This window comes from Canis lupus, chromosome 15 (assembly GCF_011100685.1).
Source record: "Canis lupus familiaris isolate Mischka breed German Shepherd chromosome 15, alternate assembly UU_Cfam_GSD_1.0, whole genome shotgun sequence".
Taxonomy (NCBI): Eukaryota; Metazoa; Chordata; class Mammalia; order Carnivora; family Canidae; genus Canis; species Canis lupus.
In genome coordinates, this window is record NC_049236.1 from 24,178,774 (window position 1) to 24,205,833 (window position 27,060).

The window sequence follows — 27,060 nt, forward strand, 5'->3', positions numbered from 1 at the left end:
CATTTACACATTTTTTTCTAAGCAACTCTATTTCCTGAGTTCTCTGGAAGCCCAATTATGTTCCTTTTATTCCTTATCCCTTTTACAAATATATGTAACTATTTAATAATACACAGAAGACCCTCAATATATGCTAAAGTGCTAAAAAGAAATTGTAAACTTTTATAATAATGAGTTTTTAAAAAAGATTTTATTTATTTTTATTCATGACAGACACAGAGAGAGAGAGGCAGAGACACAGGTAGAAGGAGAAGCAGGCCCCATGCAGGAAGCCCGACACGGGACTCGATCCCGTATCTCCAGGATCACACCCAGGGCTGAAGGTGGCGCTAAACCGCTGGGCCGCTAGGGCTGCCCAAATAAGGACTTTTATATAATGGAAAACTCACTTCCCTTACTTTTCCTTTAAATGTTCTTACTAAAAAAATAAATAAATAAAAATAAAAAACTAAAAAAATAAATAAATAAATGTTCTTACTAAGCATATTGGTAATTGACAAATATTCATCCTGTTTTCAAAAAATTGAAAACTTTTTGATCAATATTCCTAGTATATTATTCTAGTGCTCACTGACATACATATATAGAAATTAATTTATCTTTTGACATTCTGGATAAAACAGACACATAAGTTTTCATATTTATTGGATTACAAATTAATTAGTTTTTGCTTATATTATTTTCTTTAATCATCACAAACTACCCTGTGAGGTAACTGCTTTTTGTATCATGGAAATCCAAAGTCCTGACTCAAGTTGAAGATGTATGAAAGATTCACAATACAAACTAGATCTTCCTATTTCAAGTTTGGTGCTCCTTCTCCATCCAAATGAATATGCATTTACTTGTGATTTTATTTTAAAAGCCCTCACCATGGACCTGGTACTCCAGTGGCTGGGTCAGAGTATTGAAGATGATTATGATATGTTACTGTTCTTAAGGAGCATATAGTCTAAGCCAGGCAACAGGCACATAAATAGATAATTTAATGATAATATGGGAAATGATAAGGCTAAGAAACACAGAGGAAATGTACCTAGTGGTTCAGAGAAGGCTCCCTGGAAAAGATTAAGTTTTGGCCAAGATGAGAAGTGAGACAAAGACACTGAGGAAGAATATTATGAGCATAAAGATGAATATGCATGAAAAAGATATTGGAAAATCATCAAGTTACATGGGCTGGAAAAGCATGAAGTTGGTGTATTACTCAAACACATGCCATGACACATTTGCTAAAGTAGAAATATTAGGATATGGGAAAAGAATGAAGTTTGGGACCAGGTACAAAAAAAACCCAGAAAAGAATAGATATTTGAGAATTATTCAAGAGATTAAAAATAATATGGCCCAATGATGATGGAATTTAGGATTCTTGGTATCTGAGTGAGAAGGCATAGCAACCATATTTGGATGAGGGATGAAAGGCAGAGGATAGCGGAGTTTGGGGCACACTGAATCTAAGATTCTATGGAACATTAAAATGCATCTGTGCGTAAGAAAGGTAGAAAATTGAGTGTGTAGCTTAGAAACATCAGGACTGCCAATACAGAATTAGTACTCTTTAAACACTGAATCACATATGAAAAACTAAACTACTACGAAATACTTTACATGGTTAGGATTGTTAAAATCATTGCTACTACATTTGTTCATAAAGGAATGTTCAGAGAGAAAGTGACTAAAGCAAAGCACCAGATCACCAACGCCTAAAAGTATTGTATGACACATACATACATAATATGTCAAAAAGTTTGACGCTGCTTTGAATTCTATCCCACGTTTATTAAAATAATTTCATTTTTATGTTATTGTGGTAGTTTTCAATTTCACATGCTTTATTTCTGCCTCAAGACTCACATTTATAGTTATTTCCTCCTTCCGGGTAAGTATCCAATGCAATGCTACCAAACAGAATAGGTACATTGCTTACAAAATAGTCTAAAAGATTCAAAGATATAAATTTAAGAAGAATGTTCCTCTATTGCTTGCAGAAAACCTACAGCCCTTAAGGTGCAGACTAGATTATTAAAAACTTGCTTTAAAAATATAATAGGACCATCACTGTGTTTAAGGACCTGTGGATTGCTAGAGTTACTCAAATATTTACAACAGTAAGATGCAAATCAACATTGAAAATAAGTACTAGGGGATCCCTGGGTGGCGCAGCAGTTTGGCGCCTGCCTTTGGACCAGGGCGCGGTCCTGGAGACCCGGGATCGAATCCCATGTCAGGCTCCCGGTGCATGGAGCCTGCTTCTCCCTCTGCCTATGTCTCTGCCTCTCTCTCTCTCTCTCTCTGTGTGACTATCATAAATAAATAAATTAAAAAAAAAAAAAAGAAAAGAAGTACTAAAGTATTTGTAAAAGACTCTGGAATTAAATCCATCTAAATGTACAGGTTATGTACATTCATGATACATAACCTATAATTCCAAAACCCATATACTTTGAAAACTGATATTTTATTTGTAAGTGTATTGCAAACTTGATTGGTACAAAGTAGACTTGTACTAACATGAGAGATTTATGGTCTTTATTTTTCCCATGTAATAGGAATATTCATAGAGTTCTCTTCAGATATGAAAATGTATAATTATGAGGTGCTCCCAGAATCCATCTGGAGAAGTGTTCCATAATATACATCATACAAATACCAAACAAATAAAAAAAAAAAAAAAAAAACAAGAAAATTCTGAACTCTAAAACACAACTGACCCCAGGGCTTTTGAACAAGAGATTGCAGACCAGTATAATTAAAATTCAGAACTTAAAATTTCAGATGTTACTATAATCAAGATGTTCAATACAACTGCCTTGCTAGAATTTTTTTTATTATTGTACCTTTAAGAAGAGATTTATCTACACAATATAGTATTTATGAAATATTTCCAGTTTTCTCTTCTCCCCCAAAATATCTGGTTCATTCATTTTTTTATAGGTAGAGAAAGAACTCAAACACTTAAATTATTCTTAGAATCACTTTGATAGGGTTAGGATCCACACTGACAGAATCAGGCATGAATAAGATACACAAAAATAATGCAGGAGGGATACACATAGTCCTACACCTAGGACCAAAGAGTCAACTTCCAACAAGAGTTTAGGGAAAATGGAAACACATGCCACATTTATGCAACTCAATTATAAACTTCAGGTGACTACTGTCCCAGGACATACTGAAAGTATGTTGAACTTGTCCCCAAGTATAATATAATCATAGGCTCTTTAATAAAACACTCTATCCATAAAGAAAAATGATTGCCCATTCTATGCTTGTCACAGAAGATAAAGAATAGTGGTAAAGGGTTCGGGAGCCAATTTAACACCATTAAGCATCTCAAATAATCTTAAAGGAGAGTAAGCGTGAGGGTGATCTTTCAAAAATCACCTTATGAAAAACACTTGTAAAGACTGAAATGTCGACCTTGAAAAATATAATAACTGGTGAAGATTATGACAGTTGTCTTTTGACATGAATCAACCCTTTCTGCATATTTAAACAAACCAGCGTACCAACAGGCGAGAGTTATTGAAAACAGTATTGACTCTTAACACAAGACAAACTGACTGATAATGAAAAGGGCTGGAACAGGGGTTTTTCATATACGGTTATAGGGTTACTTGATAGGGATGATAGAGGGTTCTAGGTGATTCTTTCCGTTCTGAGAGTCTTTAAAATCTCAACATCACACTTCAAGTTCATAGCACAGCTGGATTCAGAATTTTATCAATTTTGACCATATAATTTTTAATGCTCATGAAAAGATATTTGCCAGAAGACAACTTCACGGAAAGAGGTCAACTCTTCAACATTTCTATACTCTCCTTAGAATAGAGGGTCAATCAAATTTGTATTCAAAAGAAAAACATAGTGTAGTGGAGGTGACTATTAAAAATCTTATTCATATTCTATAATCTTTCTAATACCTAAAACAAACACAACTATTGTATATTAAATGAGAATATTGAGTCTCAATATTAATTTTGTATGTTAATAAGCTTAAAATCCTTAAAATGATGTATTTTTCTATAAAATGAGATGCTTGACCAGCATATATTTTAAAACACCTAATCTAACAATTTTCAGTTTGTGAAAATAAAACTGAACTCCTGCTTTTTCTCTAACTTCTAAAATAGTTTCTAAAGAAACTGGTTGAAATGTTTTTTGAGAAGAGAGGATGATACATCGATAATTCCAAGAATTTTTGAGCAGGTGTTAGGCATTTTTAAAGAAAGACAGATAAAATATAATTAGACAGTAGATTCCAAACTACAATCATTTCCAAAGACAGACCACATAGCTAAAGATGGAAAATGCATATGTCCAAATGTCATGATACTGTTTAAAGAGTGAGAAAGAGAAAACTGACTATTCCCATATTTGGGTGGTTGAATGCTGATCAACAGGTGATTTTTCTACGCCCATCAAAAAATACAAATAAAATTTTCAAAAGAGAGACCAGATAGGAATGCAGCCTTCATACCCATCATCACCAATGTACCACAAATTTGAGGCAAGATTTTATGTAAACTAACAATCAATTTTTATATTTTTCTCACCAAACCATGCATATCACATAACTTAAGGGAAAAGATAGTCCTAAGAATAGAAATAAAGCAAAGCTTATTCAAGTCTGATCACATCTGCAATTGCAATAAGAAGGACAAATCCTACCAGGAAGCATACCTGTGGCAGGGCTGAATTGAGCTGTCGCTGGAGCGAATCTCTGTCGTAGATGACATCCTGCAGTCTTTGCTGGGCAAGCGAGAGGCTTTCTTGGGTCTCCCGAAGGGTGTCTAGAAGACGGTCCCTTTCATCTAGCATATTCACCATCAGCTGCTCAAAATGGGAGTCTGAGTCCGAGCCACTGCTTTGGGACCCCCTTTGGCTCATTGGGGTGTCCTCATTAATCGTGGGCATCACTTCACACATCATTGCTTAAAGGAAGTAAAGGGGAGGGAAGTCTTAGTAAAGAAACCACCTGACCCTCAACTCACCAAACCCTGCAGCTCATTAGCCTAATTGTTTTTTCCTCTATCCACTGCCCCAGCTCCAACCACCCTAAATATTTTGACCTCAGTGAAATAGGATTCATTGTGACTTCTTCCAACCTACATACTTTCTCTTTTATTGACAGTGTATAAAGTTCCTACCTACAAAATACAGCTTGGTTTCACCTACTTCTCAAAGATTTGGGTTTTTTTTTTTTTTTCATGATTTATTCCTCCAATTCAATTTATAGTAATATGTTATTCAAATTACTAGTTGATCACCTTTCTTCCCCTGTAAGTTTACAAATCTCTCACAGTTAGAACCACCATCTTACCCTTATTTGTTATATCGTTAAAAGCGAGCACAATGTCTGGCATTTCATGGGTAAGAAGTAAGTGATTTTTCAAGGACTTAAATAATGGAACTAATGTTCATTCTTTCAGTTAGGGGATCTACAAATAATTGGGTATTCATTTTATATGATAATAAGTTCCTACTTTTTTTTCAGATTTTATCGACAGCTTTTTATCATACCAACCAGTTTAAAGTTTGCTGATTTTATAACTCCCATTTTATCGCTTTTGTATGCTCTCTGCCTAAACTGTTAAGGTAGTCTACACAGAGTAGATAAAGTGATGATGACTAAATATAAGCTTTATGAAGGTGACTAAGGTGTGTAAGTTTGTTTAGGTTATTATACTACTAATTACTCTTAATATTCTTTTTTTTTTACTACTCTTAATATTCTTTTGTTCCTGTGAACTGCATTGTCTGTTTTCCATACAAACAATACCAACTAACACTCTCAAAATATTTCACAAAACAGAAACCATAAATTACATTAGCTAATGTAGTAACTTCACATCTCAGCTGTTAATCACAAGCCTCCAGTCATGAAATAAATGAACTATTCAGAATTTTTTTTAATCATTTGCAAATCTGATTTATAGTAGACAACAGACTTTAAGATGCAACGCTGGCCTACTGTATGGCATTTTAAAAGTCAGAAATCGTCTCATTTTCTCTTTTATCTTCTATCTTATGTTCAAAAAAGAATCAAGCCCATCTCAATTTCAGTTGTTGTACTAAGGCCAGAAGCTATTAATTAGAGGGCTTGGTTTTGCAGAAGGCTGATGTGGAGAAACGCTGGTTTGGCTGTTGATCCTGGAGCAATTCTTTGGTTTTATAATGCAAGGTCAATTCATTTTTCTGCCTATATATTCCTGTCCTTAGGGAAAATATATCTGGTGATATAGTCAAATAAAATGTCAATACTTAACAGCCCAGTAGTTCATTACTTTTATGTGACTCTTCATATACATTGGGTTCTTGAAGAGATAAACTCAATTATCTGAATGATTTGGTCAGGGCCCACTGACAAGTAGGAGAAACTTCTAAAACAATAAAAGGAAAGTATTTTGTGACTGATATTCTATGCAAAAAAATTAAGAGGGGTATGAATTTTAGGATAATTTAAGGTAACACTTTGAATTATTGCTCATCACTCAAAAAACTGGGCTACCTGAAGGCAAAAATTTAACTTGTTCAATTTCTTATTCACCCTAAAATAGGTAACAATACATAAGATGTATTTAAACGCACATGTGAGCGCACCCACATGCACATACGCACGCATGTGTACATTCTTACATTCTTACTATCCCTAACACCTAATAGATGAAAAGATAGTGTATTTTTTTGTATTTTTCTCAATTTGAATTTTATTTATACATTATCACAAAGCTGGGAAAAAAGAGACTGTTTTCTAACTGTTATACATTTTCTTTACATTAATTGAAAAGAACTGGGGTGGGGGGGAATGTTCCAACATGTTTGAATATTAAAAACAATTAGTTCACATGCCATGCATGAAATCCACACACTGAACAGCTGTGTCATTCTGAAAAAATCATTACCAGGAGCCAATGTGTTTCTTTTTGACATTTAAGGTTAAAGCAAAATGACAGCACTGTGACAATTTGTGCCAAAACACTTGCAAGGTTTACATTTTAGGGTTACTTAAACAATCTTAAATCTGTATTTTAAACCATATCCTTCTTGGAAAAAAGCCAGTAGCACATCTTCACTCTGAATTACTTACAAAAAACTTTAAATTCCAAGGAAAAGCAAAACTGCAGTGATTACCTCAGCTACAATTTCCTTCTGAATACCTGACCCTAATTCTAACAAAGAATTATTGTCACCATGAGATATTAGACACTTCACAAACTTTAGACTCTTATATCAGCATAAAAGCTAGTCTTTGATTTTAGGTTAGTCCAAAGATGCTATGAGGAGGAGCAGCTTAGGGACTTAGGGTCCTAGTCTATTAATTCTACACTCAACTTGATTCGATTCCACTCCTGCAGCATTGCAACCGGAACAAGTCACATCACCTCTCAAAAACTTCTCAAAAACATTTTCTCTTCTGTAAGGTAGGGATAAGAATCCATGATTTTTTTTCTTTTTTAAATAAGCCCATGGTAAGGCTCCAATAGCATACCTGACTGCGATCAAACAGTATAATTTTAAAGGACAATTACAAATTCAAGAATTTATTTTTTAATAAAGTGCCCAACATTCACCTTTGCAGAAAGAATATTGTGCCTTTATGATTCATTCTGATTCCACGCCTAAAGTTTAATTCTGGTGGGTATGCTGAAGTCTTCAAATGCAATTGGGAAAAATCAAGCTATACAAAAGTCACTTAGGAAATAAAATGAATTCATCTGTTTTTTCTTCACCAGTGGTCAACCCAAATGAGTAAATCTTAAGTCTTCAAAGTCATCAAAACTAGAGGAAAAATAAATTTCTACCAAAAATAAAGGCCACCTGCATGAACCAGCTCCGTTTTTTGCACTAGCACTCGGATTCGCATATAAATCACAAAACAGTTGTACAATCCTGAAAACACAGTTAACCTACTTCTTAAATGCAGATTTAGATATTAAAATCAATCAAAAATCTTATATTCAAAGTAAGAGTTTAAACACCGGTGCTCTTAGAGAACAAACAGCATCTAAGGCAACTTCCAGAAGCTATTCCCCCCGCTAGCGTACTTCAGTCTCAAATGCCACTTGCAACCTCCACAGTCATTTTCAGTATTAAAAATTGTATAGCACCACATAATTCCTGAAAAACCAGGAAGGACATCCTAACAGCTCTCTTTGATATCTGCCTTTTCGGCACCCCTCCCCGAAGTCAATTGGAATTACGTTATCTCTTCCTAAATGTTGATGCCCTGTTCAATATATTACGGAAGGTTTTAAGACCTAGGGAGAGACATTGTTTATTTTTGTTGGGGAAGGAAAAAATAAGAAGAAGAAGAAGAAAATACCTGGTTGGTTTCATTGATCCTGGTGCTTCAATTGAGCTTGAAGCCTTTGACACCAGGAAAACCAACTCCCTTACTCTTATCTAGTCCATAACCTTGACTGTCTTCCAAATCTCTCAGATTTCAAAATAAAAGTTTTGGATGCCCACTAGAGTCATCCCCCCCAAGGGCTCTCAAGATCCAATGGGTTTCTTAGCGATAGAGGTCTCTGGAGCAGCACCGAGTGAGATGCGAGCGGGCTGCAAAAAAAGGCTCGTTCTCCTGCCCATGAATCCCTTCTTAGAAGCACACCCCTGGGCTCTCGACCCTACTCCAGGCAGAGATGCAATTATCCCCGGGAGTTAGTTTCCCTCTTCAAAGGACCCAGTCTGAGCAGCACCCCAGCTCCACCTCCGTGAACCCGCAAGGAGTAATTCGGGGAAGAGGCATCCTAGCCATTGTCTGATTACATTACATGAATATTCCTCCTCCTATTTAACTCTTCGAAGTCCCCGTGGCCCCAGGGAATGCGCTCATCCCCTCTCCCGGGGAGCATCGGGCACTTCCTTCACCCCGATGCTCTTACAGAGGGCCCGGAGCCAGCTCTCGCCCCCCGGCTGGACAGTCCTCTCGCAGCCACACCCCCTCCCAGCTCCCAGCACCCCCCCAGCACCCCCCCCTCCCCCCAGCACCACCAGCACCACCCTGAAGTTGACTCCGTAATTTGCACGCTAAGATTCTCTCTCTCCTGCCCGCCCGGGGAGAGCCGAGCAGGCAGGAGGTGGAGAAAGAATAGGAGAAGGGAGAGGATGGGGGTGGAAGGCGGAAAGGTAGGGACCGGTGATTGGCAAGGAGGAATTTGCATCTCCTCTTCCCTGGGGGCGGGGTGGGGCCGGGGAGGGGGCTGGTAAAAACAACAGCAGTAATAATAATGATGGTGATGGTGGTGGTGGTGGTGGTGGTGGTGGTGGTGGTGGTGGTGATGGTGATGGAGATAGTGGGATGACCCAGCGGAAGGGAAGCCTGGGAACTCGGACACAGTGTCTGTACCTAGTGTCTGGAACCTGGGGTCCTGCCTCCTGGTGGGTCAACGGCAGCCGCAGTCTCCGGCCCGACGCCGGGGGCAGCTCACGCCCCGCGCTCCCGGCCCGTCGCCCTGGCAACCGGGGAGAAGGGCTCAGCGGCGCGCGCCCCACGGCGCCCGCATCCCCCCGCGGGCCGGCATCCCCCCGCCGCGCCGTCAGCAGCCGCAAGCAGGAGCGCCCATCGGAAAAATGGCATATTACAAATTTTGCTTTGGGAAGCAGAGCTCGGCTCAGACCATTGTCGGAGGGAGGAGAGGGGGAGGCGGCTCTTAAAGCAGTAGCGGCCCCTTTGCGGAGCCGCCTCGACTCCCCGCGCGCGAGCGGCCGCGGCCCCGGGGCGGGGGGGCGGGGGGGGCTCGGGGACCGGGTCGCGCTCGGTCTTGGAGAGACTTAACCGGGCGGCGCTGCTCCCCCCTCCGGGGTGTTCACACCCCCCCCCCGAGGGCGGCCCTCCAGCCGCGGGCATGGGGGGGAAGGAGGAGCGAGGAGGGGCGAGGAGGGGCGAGCTGCCGAGAAGTTCCGCGCGCGGCCGCCCTCCCCGAGGGCGCGGTAACGTCGGGAGCCGGAGACCTCAAGGGGCGCGGGGGGCCCCACAGGTCCCCTCGGGGACCCGGACCGTTTCTGCGCGGGGGGGTGGGGGGCGTCCCGTGCACCTGGGGGAGAAGGGCGAGCGCTCGCCCCCACGCCCAGGGCCTCCTCCCAGCCCCCGGGGAGCCCGGCGCCCCGTGCCCGCCCCCGCCGGCGGGGGACCCACCTGCGGGGCCCGGAGCGCGGCCGCAGCATCTTCCCTCCTCGCCGCCGCGGGCCGGGGCCGCCGCCACTGCACCCCCTCCTCCCCCTCCTCCTCCCCCTCCTCTCTCTCCCCCTCCCCTTCCTCCCCCACCTCTTCACACTCCTCCTCCTCCCCTTCCTCCTCCTCCCCTCCTCCTCCTCCCCCTCCAACCCCACCTCTTCCCCCTCCTCCTCTTCCTCCTCCTTCCCCTCCTCCCCCCCTCCCCCTCTTTCTCCTCCCCTCCTCCCCCCCTCCTCCTCCCTCCTCCTTGGCAGCCGCCACCACCTCTTCCCCTGGAACCAGGGCTTCCCCTGGAAGCCGCTGCAGTGGTTTCCACCGGCCCTTAAATAAATTCTGAAGTAATCACGTCCCCGCTGTCCTCACGCACACGCGCCCGCCGGGACCCTCGGGGCCGGGCGGCAGGTGCGGGCAGGGCGCGCCCGCGGGTACCGGGGCTGCGCGGGGGGCGGACGCGCGGGCACCTGCTGGGCCTCGGGCCTGGCGCGCTCCCGGCCTCCCGAAGCCGCTTCCGTGCTGCCGGGCCCGGGGCGGGGTGGTGGCGCCTGTGGCTGTCGCCCCCTCCCCGGCTCTCGTCCCCGCGCTGCCGGGGCGCGGAGCGTTGTGTGCCCAGGAGCCCCGGCCCTAGCACATGGCAGCTGCGGGCGACGGGTGCCCCCTAGAAGGCGCCCCCGGCCCCGGGCCCCCTGCACCTGCGCGTCCCTTCACCTGTCCCTCCCCCCTCCGCCGCCGCTGCCCGTGCACACGGAGCCATCCCGCCCGGCGCGGGGAGGACGCAGGACACAAAACCCGGAGCTACTCTCAACAAAAAGGGGACCTTGCAGTGGGGGGAAGGAGCGATTCCCAGTTTCGGGGAGCTGGTGGTAGAGGGCACGGACGGGGGGAACTGGGAGGAGGATTGAAGGTTGGGTTTAAGGGGAGGGTTAGGGCCAGTACCTTGCAGGTGCGGTGCAAGAAATCCCAAAGGCGTGTTTCGTGTTTGGTGTGACACAAAGAGCCCGGAGCTAACTGAAGAAATAGGACTCAAACACCAGCTCACTCAAGTTAAGTACAACATTCAGGAAAGAATCTTTTCTTCTGGAGTAGCGTTTAATGCCGTTAGCGACCCCACAGTGGGATACGAGGCCAAGCTCATGCATTTCCACCCGCTTCTCTTCTAGACTGTTTTTCAAATTCTGCATCACCACCTAATCCTATAAGAATAATTAGGTGATTTGTTAGGTGTCCCCTAAAGCACCAGTTCTTAAACATCGGGTGCATACACATTACCGATGGATTCTGTGAAGTCATAGATTCTGATCCACTGGGACTGGGGTAAACCCTGAGATTCTGTACCTCTAAAAACTTCCAGATGGGACCACACTTTCAGCAACAAGGGTCCAAACCTACCCTCTGATGTGGCTTAACTACTCTTAACTACAGAAAACTCATCAACTCATGACACAGCCCAGTCCATACTCAGATAGACCTAATTTAATGATAGCTTTTGCATATTAATCAGATATCAGTCCTCTTTTAACTATCACTCTCTGGAATTGCCCAGAAGTCATAAAATGTCCTCTATACACGAGGAAACTTCGTGTGTTTGAAGACAGTTAATATGTTTCCTCATAAAAGAACTTCCTTATCAAACCTTGGTCCTAATTCCCTTAGTGATCAACGTTTGCCAACTACAGCTTCCGATGTGGTGACCATTTCCAAGAAGACTGTTGATTTGCCTGACTCCCATTCACACCTCAAATAAAAGTTTTGATTCTAAGGATAAGCCCCACAGGTGGCTGACACACAGTTAAAGGATACCTGGTAGCTGAGATCGTAGAAAGGAAAAATTTGATAATGGAAGGCAGGAAATAGTCATGAGTAAAAAAATATTTTAGTAAGAAGAGATAGATAGTCTTCATGGTTACTCTCAGCTTCGACACTATGCATTCTCATATTCTCACCACTCACAGCACTTCAAAGGAAAATAACATTTTCTATCAAAACTGAGGGACACCTTTAAGCAGCAGTTTTGCCAAAGGCATTACATCAACCAATTCACACGAGTAAGGAGGAGTCATCCCTTTCACCAATTCTTCTGGCTTACTGGCCCTCAGATTTAACATGTAAGAGAATCTCCAGAAGGCTTGTTACAACACAGATTTCTCAAATCCATCCCAAGAGTTTCAGATTCAGTAGGTCTGTGGTGTGACCAGAGAACTTCCATTTCTGATCAGATCCCGTGTAATGGAATACCACGGAGTCAAGCATCCCACCTTGAGAACCACTGCTTAAGTAAATCTGAAGAAATTTGGGAACAAAAAAAGTACAGACCCAGATTCATTCAAGGCAAAATGTCTCTCCAACAAATATAAAACCAATTAATCTGCTAAGTTGTCATCTGTTCCTTCTGGTTTTTAATAGCCAAGGACCAATGATTAAGATGAGATAAGTCTTAGTGCCTTACATCAATGAAGGGATTCAGTCCACAGAGGCATACAGTGTTACTAATTTACTAATGCTCCTTCTGCACATTTTATTTTGAATATGACCTTTTGTCTGTATGCTGTCTCAAGTTTGGGGTGCCATACAACTACTCTTTAGTAATAATAATTAAAAATGCTTTTTTATTAAAATCAAGGATGGCTTTGTAAAGATTAAGTTACTGAGATGGAGCACAAAAGAAGCATGGGCCATGGCAACAACAAAGATTTAGTACGTGACGGTAATTTATCTTTTAAGTGCAAGGATAATTTGGATGAAAAAAGAAAACGTAATATTAGTTGTAATAGATGAGTCGACCTCAGTATCACCTCATTTCAACTATATAGTTATTCACGAGGAAAATATTTTGCCTGTATTCACAAAAGTTTAACATTGTTAAAACAATTAAATGACATTTTCTGCACTTATGCTTATTGTTGAATTTAAATTTTAAGATGGATTTGGGTAGAAAATGACTCCCCTCATACACTCTACCTGTAGTTTTGTGGGAATGTGAATTTTATTTTATTTCATTCAAGAAGACCACACAATACTACTACATTGTACTACTTAGAATAAGCAACAAACCAACTCAAATGCAAAATGACTCAAACCCAATTGAAGTCTTTCTTCACTTTCTCGATATTTCAGGGTGAGAATTGATCAGTGGAATACTTTCTTTCACGCGGTAATTTAGGCACCGTTTTTTTTATCTGGGCCCTGCTGTCTCCTTGGATATTACAACCAGACGGCAAAAGGAAAAAGATAGGGTGGAGGAACCATACCCACTTCTAAAATCCTTGGTCCAAGAGTAACACACACTTTCCTCCAAATTCTACTGCTGAGAACAACTCACATGGCAATATCCAATTACAAGAAAAGCTGGGAAAATAGTCTAGGTTTAAAGCTGGAAGAAGAATAGAGGCTTTTGGAAAAACTTAACCAGTTCTTCCACATATTGTTTGTGAACCTAGTGGAAAGAGAAGGCATGCAGAGAAAAAAAAAAAAAAAAAGGCAAGCAGACAATATGCTATATTTAAATTTTCTGTTATGCATACATTAAAAAATATATGGAATGCCATAAAATGTCATAAAATTAATACCCAATATGATCACAAAGAGTAAGCATTGTTTATTATGTATGTTTCATGTTTCTTGTTATGTTAATGCTACACATTATTCTTCTTACCTGTCTAAAAATAGCAAACTACAGAAGAGGAGAGCTGTACTAAGCACATTGCTGCTGACTCTTGTGCCTCCACACAAATGTAAAAGCACCAATTCTCACAAGGTAAGTTGTTGTGTAAAGACTACATTAATCAGCCTTTATGCATTTACATGGGATTACTGTAAAATGTAGCAATTTGACAAATAGTCACTGAGATTTCAGCTCATAAGTAAGAGTATCTTAGTGTTCAAGAAGAGCAAAAACTACTAGTTAATGTGTGAAGTCAAAATATAATGAGAAGACAAGTTCCAGGGAACTTTATTTTCCATCAGTCAGTGCTGACATCAAATCTAAGAGCAATAAACTAAAATAGTAATGACTTCAGAAATATTTTTCTCCTTTTAAATGGAAAACTAACATTTTATAGGAAAACATCTTTCATGTTCCTCTTTAGACCCCATAGAGGTAAAATATCAAGAGCGAAGAAACATCCTAAATATATTCAGCAGTTGTTCTCACCTAGAGAAGAGATTGATTCTAACATAAAACCTCATAGTGAAGGTTTTCATTTTTGCCTCTGCTCAAATTCAAGGAGCCTCGCTTTATCATTGAAGAATCATAGAATAGTATACTGGGAATACTATTCTAACACCAGTCTTTTTTTCTTTTTTTTTTTACAATTAGCCAACATATAGTACATCATTAGTTTCAGATGTAGAGTTCAATAATTCATCAGTTGTGTATAACACCCAGTGTTCATCTAACAACAATCTCACAGGTAAGTAAAATAAAACTCATTAGGAGTAAGTCCTGGATTTTCCAACCCAAGCACCTGAAGAAGCAAGGCATCTACTGTTTGACTTGTGATACCTACTTTTCAACTTCTATAAAATATAAACCCTTCAGCATTTGACTCAAACTTATTTCTAATTACCTAACTACCTTGATTATTGACATCACTAATACCGATCTAATATTTCTTTGAATTAATTGGCAAACAAAAAAAAAAAACTGGATGAAGTGAGCTCAGTGATTGCTCTTTCGCTGAGAAATCCTTGGGAAATAAATCACCAGTGTGAAAGCCTTTTCTTAGTGTTTTATTCAGAGACATGGGCAAACAATCACGGATAGTAAATTAAACAATGAAAATAAATGATATGGGTAATCCTCATTTTGGATATAGCTTAAAGATTCATAGAATAATGAAGAATACAAATGTCTGATTTTAGAAGGACTATGTATAGAAAACAGCATCTTCAATATTAAATTAATAAGAAAAATCTAATAACAATAAGCCCTAGATAAGCTAAGCCTGTATAAAACTCTCTTCGAAATGGCAGTTCTGTATGATGTCTTTGGCAGTTGGCCCTTGTCTTCTGTTCAATCTGAAATGGGGTGGAATCAGGTTCGTATCTCATGAATGTGGAGAGGTGAGATGTGGAAGGGAGGTCAAGATAAGGTAGGGAAATGGCAAGTGTTCTGGCATGTGACAGTGAGTAAAAAATCATGCCCAAACATAGTAACTTAAAACAACAATCATTTTCTTATTTATCATGGTATCAATGGGTCAGGAATTTGGGAAGTTCTTGTCTAGATAGTTCCGGCTTAGGATCTCTCATGTGGTTGAAATGTGACAGTGGCTGGACCTAGAAGAGTAGAGCTGTTAAAGCAGCTGGGCTGACCTGGGAGGTATCTCTCGCTCTCTACTTCATCCCCTTTCCTTCACCCCCTTCCTGTTTTGTGGTCTTATGGTTTCTACATGTGGCATTGTGAAACAGGATAGCTTGGGCTTCCTCACAGCATGGCAGCCCCAGAGCCATCAGCTATCACAGCAGAAGTCAAAAGCAAGTAGTGAACAAGACAGAAGAAGAAGCCACTTCACTTCTTATTTTATTTTATTATTTTTAATTATTAATTATTTTTTAAAGGATTTTATTTATTTATTCATGAGAGACAGAGAGAGAGAGAGAGGCAGAGACAAGGCAGAGGGAGAAGCAGGCCCCACGCAGGGAGTCTGATGTGAGACTCGACCCCGGACCCCGGGATCACACCCTGAGCCAAAGACAGATGCTCAACCACTGAGCCACCCAAGTGTCCCTGCTTCACTTTTTATAACCCAGCTTTGAAAGTCAAAAAGTCAAATAGTGTCACTCTCACCATATTTTATCATTGGATACCAGTCACAAGCCCACTTGATTTCAAAGGAAAGAAAGATATAGACCCTCACTTCTCGATGGGAGGAGCATCAAAATCACATGGTAAGAAAAATATTATTGAAGCAGTTTTTAGCAAATATAATCAGCCAGAGCAGGGTACTTTTGTGAAATGCACATTTGCTATTGAAAATATTCTATTTGTTAGATGAATACGTTTTTGGTTTGTAAAATGTAGGCAAAGCATCTTAGAATATTTTAAAAAATAGATGAGGAGCTGGTAAGTAAACTGTTTGTTGGATCTGGGTGCAATTCATGGGCATTGCTAGATAGAAGGCAAGTAGTTAGAAAACAGACTATACTTGTGTTAAACATAGAAAGGGATGGAAAGATCCGGATACCTATTATTTATGAGACACCAGGAAACTATATACTTATAGTATGTAAATATATGTAAGAATAAAGATACAAGGGCCTGTAAGTATTCAGGATACAATAGATAGACATGAAAAATTATCATCCGCAAAGTCTTTATTTGGCTATCCGCTGGTGACTTCAATTATGGCCCTATATGTTCTCTGCTTAAGTAACACAAATAAAACCCATGGCTGTTCATTAGGCTAATTGGAGTGGTACCTCTATCAGGCAGGTGCATTTGTCCCCACATCTCTGTAGCTCAACGAGTATGTATCATTGAACCAGAGTGTATTTTGCCTGTTGAACTCTAGCTCAGACTTCAAGTCTGGCCTCTGTAACCACACCATCGGTGTGGAAGGTTGATGCAGCAGAGAGAGGAACAACAACAACAAAACCTCATCCTGACCGACCAGGTGCCAGCCAATTGGCTGTTCCCTGAAATCTCTGGTCTCACTCTGCTGTAGAACCCAAAATTATGCTATGGGTATGTAAGTTGTGGCAGACAACTATCACTGAATGGTGCCAAACTGCAACGGGGTCGAGGTTAAATTTGTACAGAGGAACCAGAATCTGGACTCCAGGCAAGCTGGCAGTAGAGGCTCATTATCATCTTGAAATTATGCAAGTGTGCATATTTATTTTATTTTAGCAATCATTTACCATACCAAACATTTGTTACAATATACATCTGTGTTTTATTTTCTTTTCATTTTCTCTCCCGATCGATTTTACTTTGGGGATTATAAAATGAGTCTTTGGGTTTCCGATATTATACATTTATAAACAGAGTTTGTATTCATAATTCTAGGTGTCCATGCATCATTTTGTAACTGGCTGCGTAGGGAGTCAGGAGTCACACAATGTGATAAGAGAGAAAATGGAGGTGATATGGGAACACAGGAAAGAACCATCTAATCTGTTTCTGTGAGATCAGAGCTGAGGAAGAGAAGGGTTTACTAAATAAATCATAAATGGATGGTGTGAAAGTGTTAACAGCAATGGCAAATAACCAGAGGCAGGTAAACTATAGCTGGCATACGGAACAGGGCACAGTGTCAGTTTGGCCTCTCTGTGAGGCTGAGGCAGGCTGAGAGAAGAGAATGAACCATACACGAAAGAACATGTGACTCTTGTTTAAGAGCTTAAATTTATCGTGAAGGAGCCTAGGAAAGTTTAAAATCAAGGAAAAGGGGGCTCCTGGGTGGCTCATTCATTAAGCAGCTGCCTTGATTTGGGCTCAGGTCATGATCTCAGGGTAGTGAAAATGAGGCCCATGTGGGATCCGCCCTGGGCATGGAGCCTGCTGCAGATTCTTCCCCTCTCCCCGACTCCCTCTGCCGCTCCCACACCTTGCTCAGGCACAGGTGCACTCTCTCTTTCTCTCTTTCTCTCTTCCTGTCTCTCTCTCTCTCTCTCAGAAAGAAAGAAAGAAAGAAAGAAAGAAAGAAAGAAAGAAAGAAAAAGCAAGCAAAAGAAGAAAGAAAGAAAGAAAGAAAGAAAGAAAGAAAGAAAGAAAAGAAAGAAGAAAGAAGAAAGAAAGAAAGAAAGAAAGAAAGAAAGAAAGAAAAAAGAAAGAAAGAATGAAAAAAGAAAGAATCAAAAAGAAGTAAAACATATTTTGGAAGGGACAGGTTAAAATTTGGGAAGGAAGAAAGAAAGAAAGCTCTTTTAGGTTAAAATATGAAGATTGAATCACTCTTCAGTGAGATATAAAATGGAAGAGTATTTGGTTTAAAACGGAATGAATTTAGTTTCTTTCATGTTGACATTTATTATCTGACTGTGAGCCATCCGATCAGAGATATTCAAAATACATTGGGAAAGCTAATCTATCAGATGAGAAATCTGGACTGATGATGAATGTTTGGAAATCATTAGTTGTATTTGAAACCATGGAAGTGAACAACTCTGATGATGAAAAGTGTACAATTAGATAAAATAAGGGCTGAATTCCAGAATCTCAGTGAACAGTAATATTTACAAAATGGTTCTAGCAAGAAATAGGCATATAGGGGGAGAAATTTGGAGGGTATATGTTACGGATACAAGTTTAAAAAAATTGCAAGAAATAGGGAGTAGTGACCAGTGTTAGATATTCCTGAAAAATCAAGTAAGATTTAAAAATGGAAAACAACCCGTGTATTTAGAAACAAGATATTGCTAGACTATTGAGTAAGGGAACTTTCACTGAAGTAATAATTATAGAATACGAATCACAATGGCTTAAGGAGGTTACAGGTTGAAATAATGGCTTTCCAAGGACTATGGCTGCTGACAGTGGGAAAGAGACAGAACAAGCTAAAAAGAGAACATGAGTTCTTGTTTTGGAAGTCCGAGCTCTCTATGTGGTCCTAGAGGAGCTTTAGAAAGTTCTAGAATGAGGGGTAGCCCCGGTGGCTCAGCAGTTTAGCACCACCTTCAGCCCAGGGCATGACCTGGAGTCCAGGGATCGAGTCCCACATCAGGCTCCCTGCATGGAGCCAGCTTCTCCCTCTGCCTGTGCCTCTCTCTCTCTCTCTTTCTCTCTCTCTGTGTGTCTCTCAGGAATAAATAAATAAATAAATAATCTAAAAAAAGGAAGTTCTAGAATCTCCTGAAATTATATGCAAAATTTGCATATATATATATATATATATATATATGCACAAGTGCACTTTTTAGATGAATATTGATAGTTCGAGATCCTTAAGGGGAGTCAGAGATCAAAATATTAGTAACCAGGGCTATATGTAACACATTAGATACCCATTAGTATCATATACTCTGTGTATAATTTTTATAACTTGCAGAGACCTAAATTTACATATGATTACAATACATTATTGCAACTAGTTTTGTCTGGGACAGGAAAACAAATCTATTTAGTTTATTATAATGCATATTATTACATATTTTATAACTATTTATATTATATTACTATTTGCTATTCCAATATTCCCTGAAGAAGATAGAAATGCCCACCTGCTGCCGTGCTCATTGCACTGCCTTCTGTAGGAGGAGCATGCATCCCTTCTGTATGGACATAGGCCTGGTCCTGTAATTTGACAGTATTCATGGAAAAAGTGCCATGCCAGAAACTCACAGAAATGTCATCACCGTTTTGCCCTGGCTCCTTTCCCTCTGCCACAGATCCAGAATAGATGCTATTCTTTTAGCCTAATACATTAGTATACTTCTCAAAATCCTATCTTTGGCTAATGTGTTCACGTATCAATCTTCTTTGGATTTTGTTACCATTGTCAAATTTTTCTCTTTCTCCATTCTATATAACCGGTGCAAAGGAAGGATTATATCAAGAATTTTATTTTATTCACAGAACAAGTATATATTAAGTAATGACACAATGTTATTCAATATGAACCAGGAAAAAAAACTGGCCACAGCGCTTGGGGCCCCAAGAAAGAAATAAGACAAAATCACAAAGGACTTTAGTGTAAAAAAGTAAAGGTATAATTCAGTGACATTTTATGCAAATTAAAGCAATAATGTTCTTTTTTTTTAAAGATTGTATTTATTTATTCATGGGGTATACAGAGAGAGAGGCAGAGACACAGGCAGAGGGAGAAGTAGGCTCCATGCAGAGAGCCCGATGTGGGACTCTATCCCAGGACCCCGGGGTCATGCCCTGGGCTGAGGGCAGGCACTTAACCGCTGAGCCACCCACGTGTCCCAACAGTAATGTTCTCAAAGAAGATAGACAGTAATTTGTTTTTAAATGTTTTTATGAGTTACGTTAGGAAGTAAAAGTATGAATAAACAGCTTGAACAACTATACAGATTTTATTTGGAGGGATGGGGGAAATGGAGAAAAGGTTATAAGGACAATCTGACTAGAGAGATGTCCTAGGACAGTGGTAAGACACCTATATTGTTGGATTATTAATTTGCTCAAATAAATGACGCTAAAATTTTAGTGAAAGAAGGAATCAGGGCGCCTGGGTGGCTCAGTGGTTGAGCATCTGCCTTAGTCTCAGGTCGTGATCCCGGGGTCCTGGGATTGAGTCCCACATCAGTCTCCCCTTGGGGAGCCTGTGAGCCTGCTTCTCCTTCTGCCTATGTTTCTGCCTCTCTCTGTGTGTTTCTCATGAAAAAAATAAATAAAATCTTTAAAACAAAAGAAGAAGGAATCAAAAGATCTTTGGAGCAAAGACCAGAAACAACATTACATCAATTATATAAGGAAATAACAGAGGAGGAGGAACAAGGAGTTAAATGGGAAATGCAAGATGGTTGTTTCCTACTAGGTTGGGAACAGAGCATATAGGGCTTCGAAGGAACAGTGTCAAAGTTAAAGAAAAAAGAAGAAGGAACAGTATTTATCCAAGTAGGTAGAAATACATTTTTATATGCAGATAATTTCCTCCCTGCTCTAATTCATTCCTACTTTATGAATTTCATTTCTTTCATTCCATATATGTCTTATTAAGCATCTTGTGTTAATATTAAGGAAGCGGCAGTAAATTTCAAGAACAAACAAATCTATGCTCATGGAGTTCACATTCTAGTATTCATCTATTTCAAAACATTTATTACAGATTTTCTTTTTATCACACAATTTATCAGTACTTTGTGACCCCAGTTACAAATATCAGTTATTGTGCAGTACCTTGCAAACCATGGACCCATGATCTGTGTGTGTGTATGTATGTGTGTGTGTGTATAGAAAAAGAAACTTTGACCCAGAAGCATGTCATAAACATCCTACTTTAAAATGCACTTTACTGGGGGGCTTGGGGGGGCTCAGTCGGTTTTTCTGCCTTTGGCTCAGGTCATGATCCTGGGGTCCTGAGATATAGCCCCGCATCCAGCATTGGGCTCACTGCTCAGTGAAGAGTCTGCTTCTCCCTCCCCTTCTGCCTCTCCCCCCAGCTTGTGCTCTCTCTTGCTCATTTTCTCAAATAAATAAATAAAACCTTTAAAAAAATAAAATAAAATGCACTTTACTTCTATATCTCTTTCTACTAAGGTACAGGAAAGCTTATAAATAAAATGTACTTCTTTACAAAACTGTTCTTTATTTCTTCATTATATTTGTTTATTATCATGTGTGGCTTTTATGACTATTAATGATGTTTTCACATTTTAATACAGTTGACAAGAAGAAAACAATTTGGCATAATTATTTTTGAAATAAAAAAGCATAAAACTATATGTCTGATAAGGAGTTAACACACCTGCACCCCGATGTTTCTAGCAGCAATGTCCACAATAGCCAAGCTGTGGAAGGAGCCTCGGTGTCCATCGAAAGATGAATGGATAAAGAAGATGTGGTCTATGGATACAATGGGATATTACTCAGCCATTAGAAATGACAAATACCCACCATTTGCTTCAACGTGGATGGAACTGGAGGATATTACGTTGAGTGAAATAAGTCAATCAGAGAAGGACAAACATTGTATGGTCTCATTCATTTGGGGAATATAAATAATAATGAAAGGGAATAGAAGGGAAGGGAGAAGAAATGGGTAGGAAATATCAGAAAGACAGAACATGAAGACTCCTAACTCTGGGGAACGAACTAGGGGTGGTGGAAGGGGAGGGGTGAATGGGTGACGGGCACTGAGGGGGGCCCTTGACGGGATGAGCACTGGGTGTTATTCTGTATGTTGGCAAATTGAACACCAATAAAAAATAAATTTATTAAAAAAATAAATTAAAAAATTTTAAAAAAGAATGTCAGAGGCAGAACTTTGGAGAAGAAATGTTTGAAAAGTTTAATTTGGCAAAGTCTCTGCAAATCTGTATTAAAACCACTACTTTAAAAAAAATAAAAAATAAATTTAAAAAAAGGAGTTAACATCCAAATTGTATAAAGACCTTATACAACTCAACATACAAAAAACAAGTAATCCAATTTAAAAATGGGCCGAAGAACTGAATGGACATTTTTCCAAAGAAGGCTTACAGACACATGAAAAGATGCTCAGTGTCACTAATCATCAGGGAAATGTAAATCAAAAACTACAATAAGATTTCACCTCACTCATGTCTGAATACCTAAAATCAAAAACACAGGAAACAAGTGTTGGTGAGGATGTAGAGGAAAAGGAATCCTCATGCCCTATTTTGGAAATGCAAATTGGTACAGCCATTGTGAAAAACAGTATAGAGTTTCCTTAAAAAATTAAAAATAGAACTACCATATTATCCAGTAATCACAGTTCTGGGTATTTCCCAAAAGTAGAAAAACACTAATTCAAAAAGATATATGCATCCCTATGTTTATTGCAGCATTATTTACAACAGCCAAGATAATTAAACAGCCTAAGTGTTCATCCACAGATGGATAAAGAAGATGTGATATGTGGCCACAATGGGATATTAGCCATAAAAAGGAATGAAATCTTGCCATTTGCAGCAACATGGATGGACCTAAAGAACCTATAATAGTGTTAAGTGAAGTAAGTCAGTCAGAGAAAGACAAATACCACATGATTTTAGTCACATGTGGAATTTAAGAAACAGAACAAACAATGAGAAAAAACAAACAAAAGAGACTTAAATACAGAGAACAAACTGGTGGTTACCAGAGGGGAGGTGGATAGGAGGAAGGGTGAATAGATAAAGGGATAAAAAAAAAAAATGTATTAGTGATTACGAACCTAAGGACAATCAATTTAAAAGATACACCAAAGAATATAATTCTCTTTTAAATTAATTTCTGTCCAATTAGGTTTTAGTATCCTATTTAGAAACTCAAAATAAATAAATAAGAAGTGGAAGGAAGCAATGATTCTTTGTTCTCTAAAAATAGAAATCCATTAATTTGTTAAATACCTTAACTGTTATAACAAATAACTACATGAAATTTCCTAAGCAAATTATCAGGAACAAATCTCATAATCTCTTTCTTGAAACCTATTTCCTTATGAAATAGAATTCTATACTAAGGTTAAAACATCCTAAAAATGGTCTAGCAATTAAAACTTTAGCATTATTAATCAAAAACTTTTGGTCTGATTTTGCATTTCATTTTGAGGTTATTAAGGGCAAAAATAAAAATTCTTGGAGTACTTTTAAATTTAATACTGGATTTTTTTTTTTTTTTTTTAGATTTTATTTGTTTTTGAAAGACACAGAGAGAGAAAGGCAGAGACATAGGTAGAGGGAGAAGCAAGCTCCAGGCAGGGAGCCTGATGTAGGACTCAATCCTAAGACCGCGGACCACACCCTGAGCCAGGGGCAGGTGCTCAACTGCTGAGCCACCCAGGTGTCCCAATACTAGATGTTTTTATGATGAACTGAATATACCTATAAGGCAGATTCTGCTTTAGTAACAGCATTTGATGTATTTTTCCATTTATTAACGATTAAGTGTAGCACACTCAATTTGAAATGAATTTGCCTTGAAACTGTCAATATTACGGGGCACCTGGGTGGTTCAGTGGGATTCAGCCCCACCTTGGGCTCCCTGCTCAGCAGGGAGCCTGCTTCTCCCTCTCCTTTCATCTCATCCTCTCTCTCAAATGAATAAATAAAATATATATAAAAAAAGAAATTGTCAAAATGAGATATCAATCTATTTCTTAGTCTGATAATTATAATGAATTTCCTGAACACCTATTACGTATTTCTTTTTTTTTTTTTTTAATGAAAGGCTTCTTCTTTTTTTTTTTAATTTTATTTATTTATTTACGATAGTCACAGAGAGAGAGAGAGAGGCAGAGACACAGGCAGAGAGAGAAGCAGGCTCCATGCACCGGGATCCCGACGTGGGACTTGATCCCCGGTCTCCAGGATCGCGCCCTGAGCCAAAGGCAGGTGCCAAACCGCTGCGCCACCCAGGGATCCCCTATTACGTATTTCTTAATGCAACTTCCTGAGCTGCTGCTATTTCACCATTTCAAATTTAAATATTTAAAAGATATTTTAAAAGTTTTAAAAAATGATATCACACATGGTGAAAAATAAACATGAGGACATGGTGTATCAAGATATCTCTGTATGTTTCCCCTTTGCTTCAAACTCGGTGTAGCCAAACCACATTTATTTCTTTTCTTTTTATCCCTACCTCCTCTCAGTTTCTCTTCATTCTGAATGATGCATCCAACCTTCCCATAAGTAACATTCATAATTTTGAAATTGCCATTTAATTGGTTCTAAATTTAGGCCTGGTATCCAGTGTGATACTAAGATTTGTTGAGCTTTAACTACAAAATATTTGTTTTTTCTCTTTTTTTTTCTTTCACTGTGATGCAGTACCCCTCATGCCATTTTATTGTAGAAGTCATTTAACTGATCTTCTTTAATAATCTTGAAGGTGTGAGGCACCTGAGTGGCCCAGTGGCTGAGTGTCTGCCTTTGGCTCAGGTTGTGATCTGGGGGTCCTGGGATCGAGTCCCACATCAGGCTCCTTTAGGGAGCCTGCTTCTCCCTCTGCCTTTGTCTCTGCCTCTATGTCTCTCATGAATAAATAAATAAAATCTTAAAAAAAAATAATAGTCTTAAAGGTGTTTAGCAAGTATAGGAGGAAGTCATACTCTAAAGGGCCTTGGGGCAAGCAACAGACAGGAGAGGTATAGTGATAATGAGGTATAGTGATAAATCATACACCAATATTTCAGTGGGCAGAGCATCTGGATTATCATGTCCACACATAAGGGGTGAGACTCCAGCAGTCAAGCAGGAGCAAGTGGGATGTCTGGCAGCATGTGAAGCACAATTCCTGCTCACAAGAGGTTGCAAGAGAAAGGCAGGATACTTTCCCTAAGTAAGGAAATAAAATGTAGTACCGAAAGCATCATTTGAACAGACTGCCTGGTTTCAAATCCTATCATATGCCAGCCTACTGTAGGCAAATTGTTTAAACTTTCTGTATTTCCCATTTCACGATGTGAAAAATAAGTACAAAATAGTACCTACATCATGGGATTAAAGAAGATCATTTATATACAGAGCTAAATAAATGCCAGCTATTATTAGCACCAGTAATTCCAGACCTGAGAAACCAGGTAAAACCTAGTATTTGCAGCCGAGATAAAAATTAGAGGTCATGGTAGAGCAAATTTGTACAAGCAGATGAAAGTCAGGGATGGTCTTGGTAGATCAACACACCTTGCTCTACCCTCTCAATTCTGAACTTTCAATAATTTTTTTATGTATTTTCAGAAAATACATAACTAAATTATATAGAATTTATGTTAACATTTAAGGCGCCAACATACCATTTAGTTTATTAATGATTTCTTAAAATGCTTCCTGATACAGTTATCTTCACTGACTATCAGAATATAAACATATGGTTAGGTTAGATGGTTAAAGTATGAAGATCCTTTATATCTTATTTGGGGAAAACATGCATTTAAATTATCCTTTTTTGGACTTCAGCTTGTATTCCTAAATCACATGGTACGGAGTTAAAAACAATGTATGAGGAGGCAGCGCTAGACATCACATTGTTTCCTCAAATAATACTGGTTGCCTACAAGACTATATGAGAGCTTTTTAAAAAAGTATAAAAAGACATGCCAAAATATTAATACGACTATTCTTGGATTATATGTTTTTGATCTATAGAAAATATCCCTGTGTCTAAAATAATAAATTATTAATACATCCAATGAATATTTATTATGTCACGTACAATAGATACAACATTGAATACGGCACACTTTCTCTGTGCAATTACAATAACAATTATTAAATTCAGATGAGCAACTTATCAAAACAAGCAGTATCTACTTAAACTGCTTGAAGGTATTATTTTTACTTTTAAAAAGGTAAGTATGTGTTTACATAGCATTCAAACATGCACAGAGTAGGTTCACAAAATGGGCTTACTCAAGAAAAAATGATTTTTTATATTAGCTGAAAAGTGTAAAGAAAGATACATTGGTCACATGAATAATTTTTCATGACTGCTTTACTCTATATCAAACTCAGTTTTATTTGTTTATCACTCCTACTTCACCAGGATGTCATTTATTTTATTTTAATGCCAATAGTATAAGTTTCAGGCTACCTTCTGACATCACCAAGAAAAGCAGTTATGAGAAAATATCTTAATATTCAAGTACTGGGATTTTGCATTCTCTTAGAATGGACCATTTGCTTTTGCTTTTTCTTCTTTTTTTTTTTTTTTTTTTTTAAGAGGAGAGACAATTTTGAAAATCTTAAAATGTGGACCTAAAAATAATTACCTCACAGTTACTATTTTTATGCTAAAATGTGATGAAATTTCCAAACAGAAGGCATACTACAGGCAACTCTGTTAAGTAATCTAAGATAATTTGTATATTTGGGTTCATATTATCAAAAAAACTGAATATTAAAATTGTGTTGGTATTAAAACTGGGAGTTTATTTTTCTAAGATGGGAAAACACAATTTATTTTTTTTCCATTTTACCGCAAGAATAAAAACAATATTCTTGTCAGTGTTTAAAAATATCATTATATCCTATTATGTTTATTGCCATAAACACTACATTTTAAGAATTTAAATGTGTAATTTATATTCTTGGTTCATTTTAGAAAAGACATTACATTATATTTACATCAAACAGTCCAATTTTAACAAATAAATTATAATATTTCACATGAATGTACTCTAAATATAAACTCAAATGGTGCATAAAGGATTATGCACATTTAAAATTAGCTAAATAATTGAAGATATGACTAATAAAATAGGTACTGCCACAACATTATAAAATAGGTATACCACTACAGATTGATA

General features: G+C 38.9%; 1 protein-coding gene across 22 annotated transcripts in view; it reads right to left on the minus strand.

Moving 5' to 3' along the window:
- PPFIA2 (PTPRF interacting protein alpha 2) overlaps positions 1–10,164 on the minus strand; it is a 469,116-nt gene extending 458,952 nt beyond the window's left edge. For 7 of the 22 annotated variants that reach the window (XM_038558553.1, XM_038558556.1, XM_038558546.1 and 4 more), the window contains exons 1-2: positions 9,356–9,490; positions 4,687–4,937 (exon numbers count right to left, since the gene is read on the minus strand). In XM_038558553.1, the coding sequence (XP_038414481.1) occupies positions 4,687–4,935 (249 nt within the window). In that variant the 5' untranslated portion in view covers positions 4,936–4,937; positions 9,356–9,490. Of the gene's footprint in view, positions 1–4,686; positions 4,938–9,355; positions 9,495–10,144 lie in introns of those variants that run through there. The other 15 variants (XM_038558548.1, XM_038558545.1, XM_038558543.1 and 12 more) reach the window with 6 other exon arrangements.
- Positions 10,165–27,060: the final 16,896 nt, after the last annotated feature.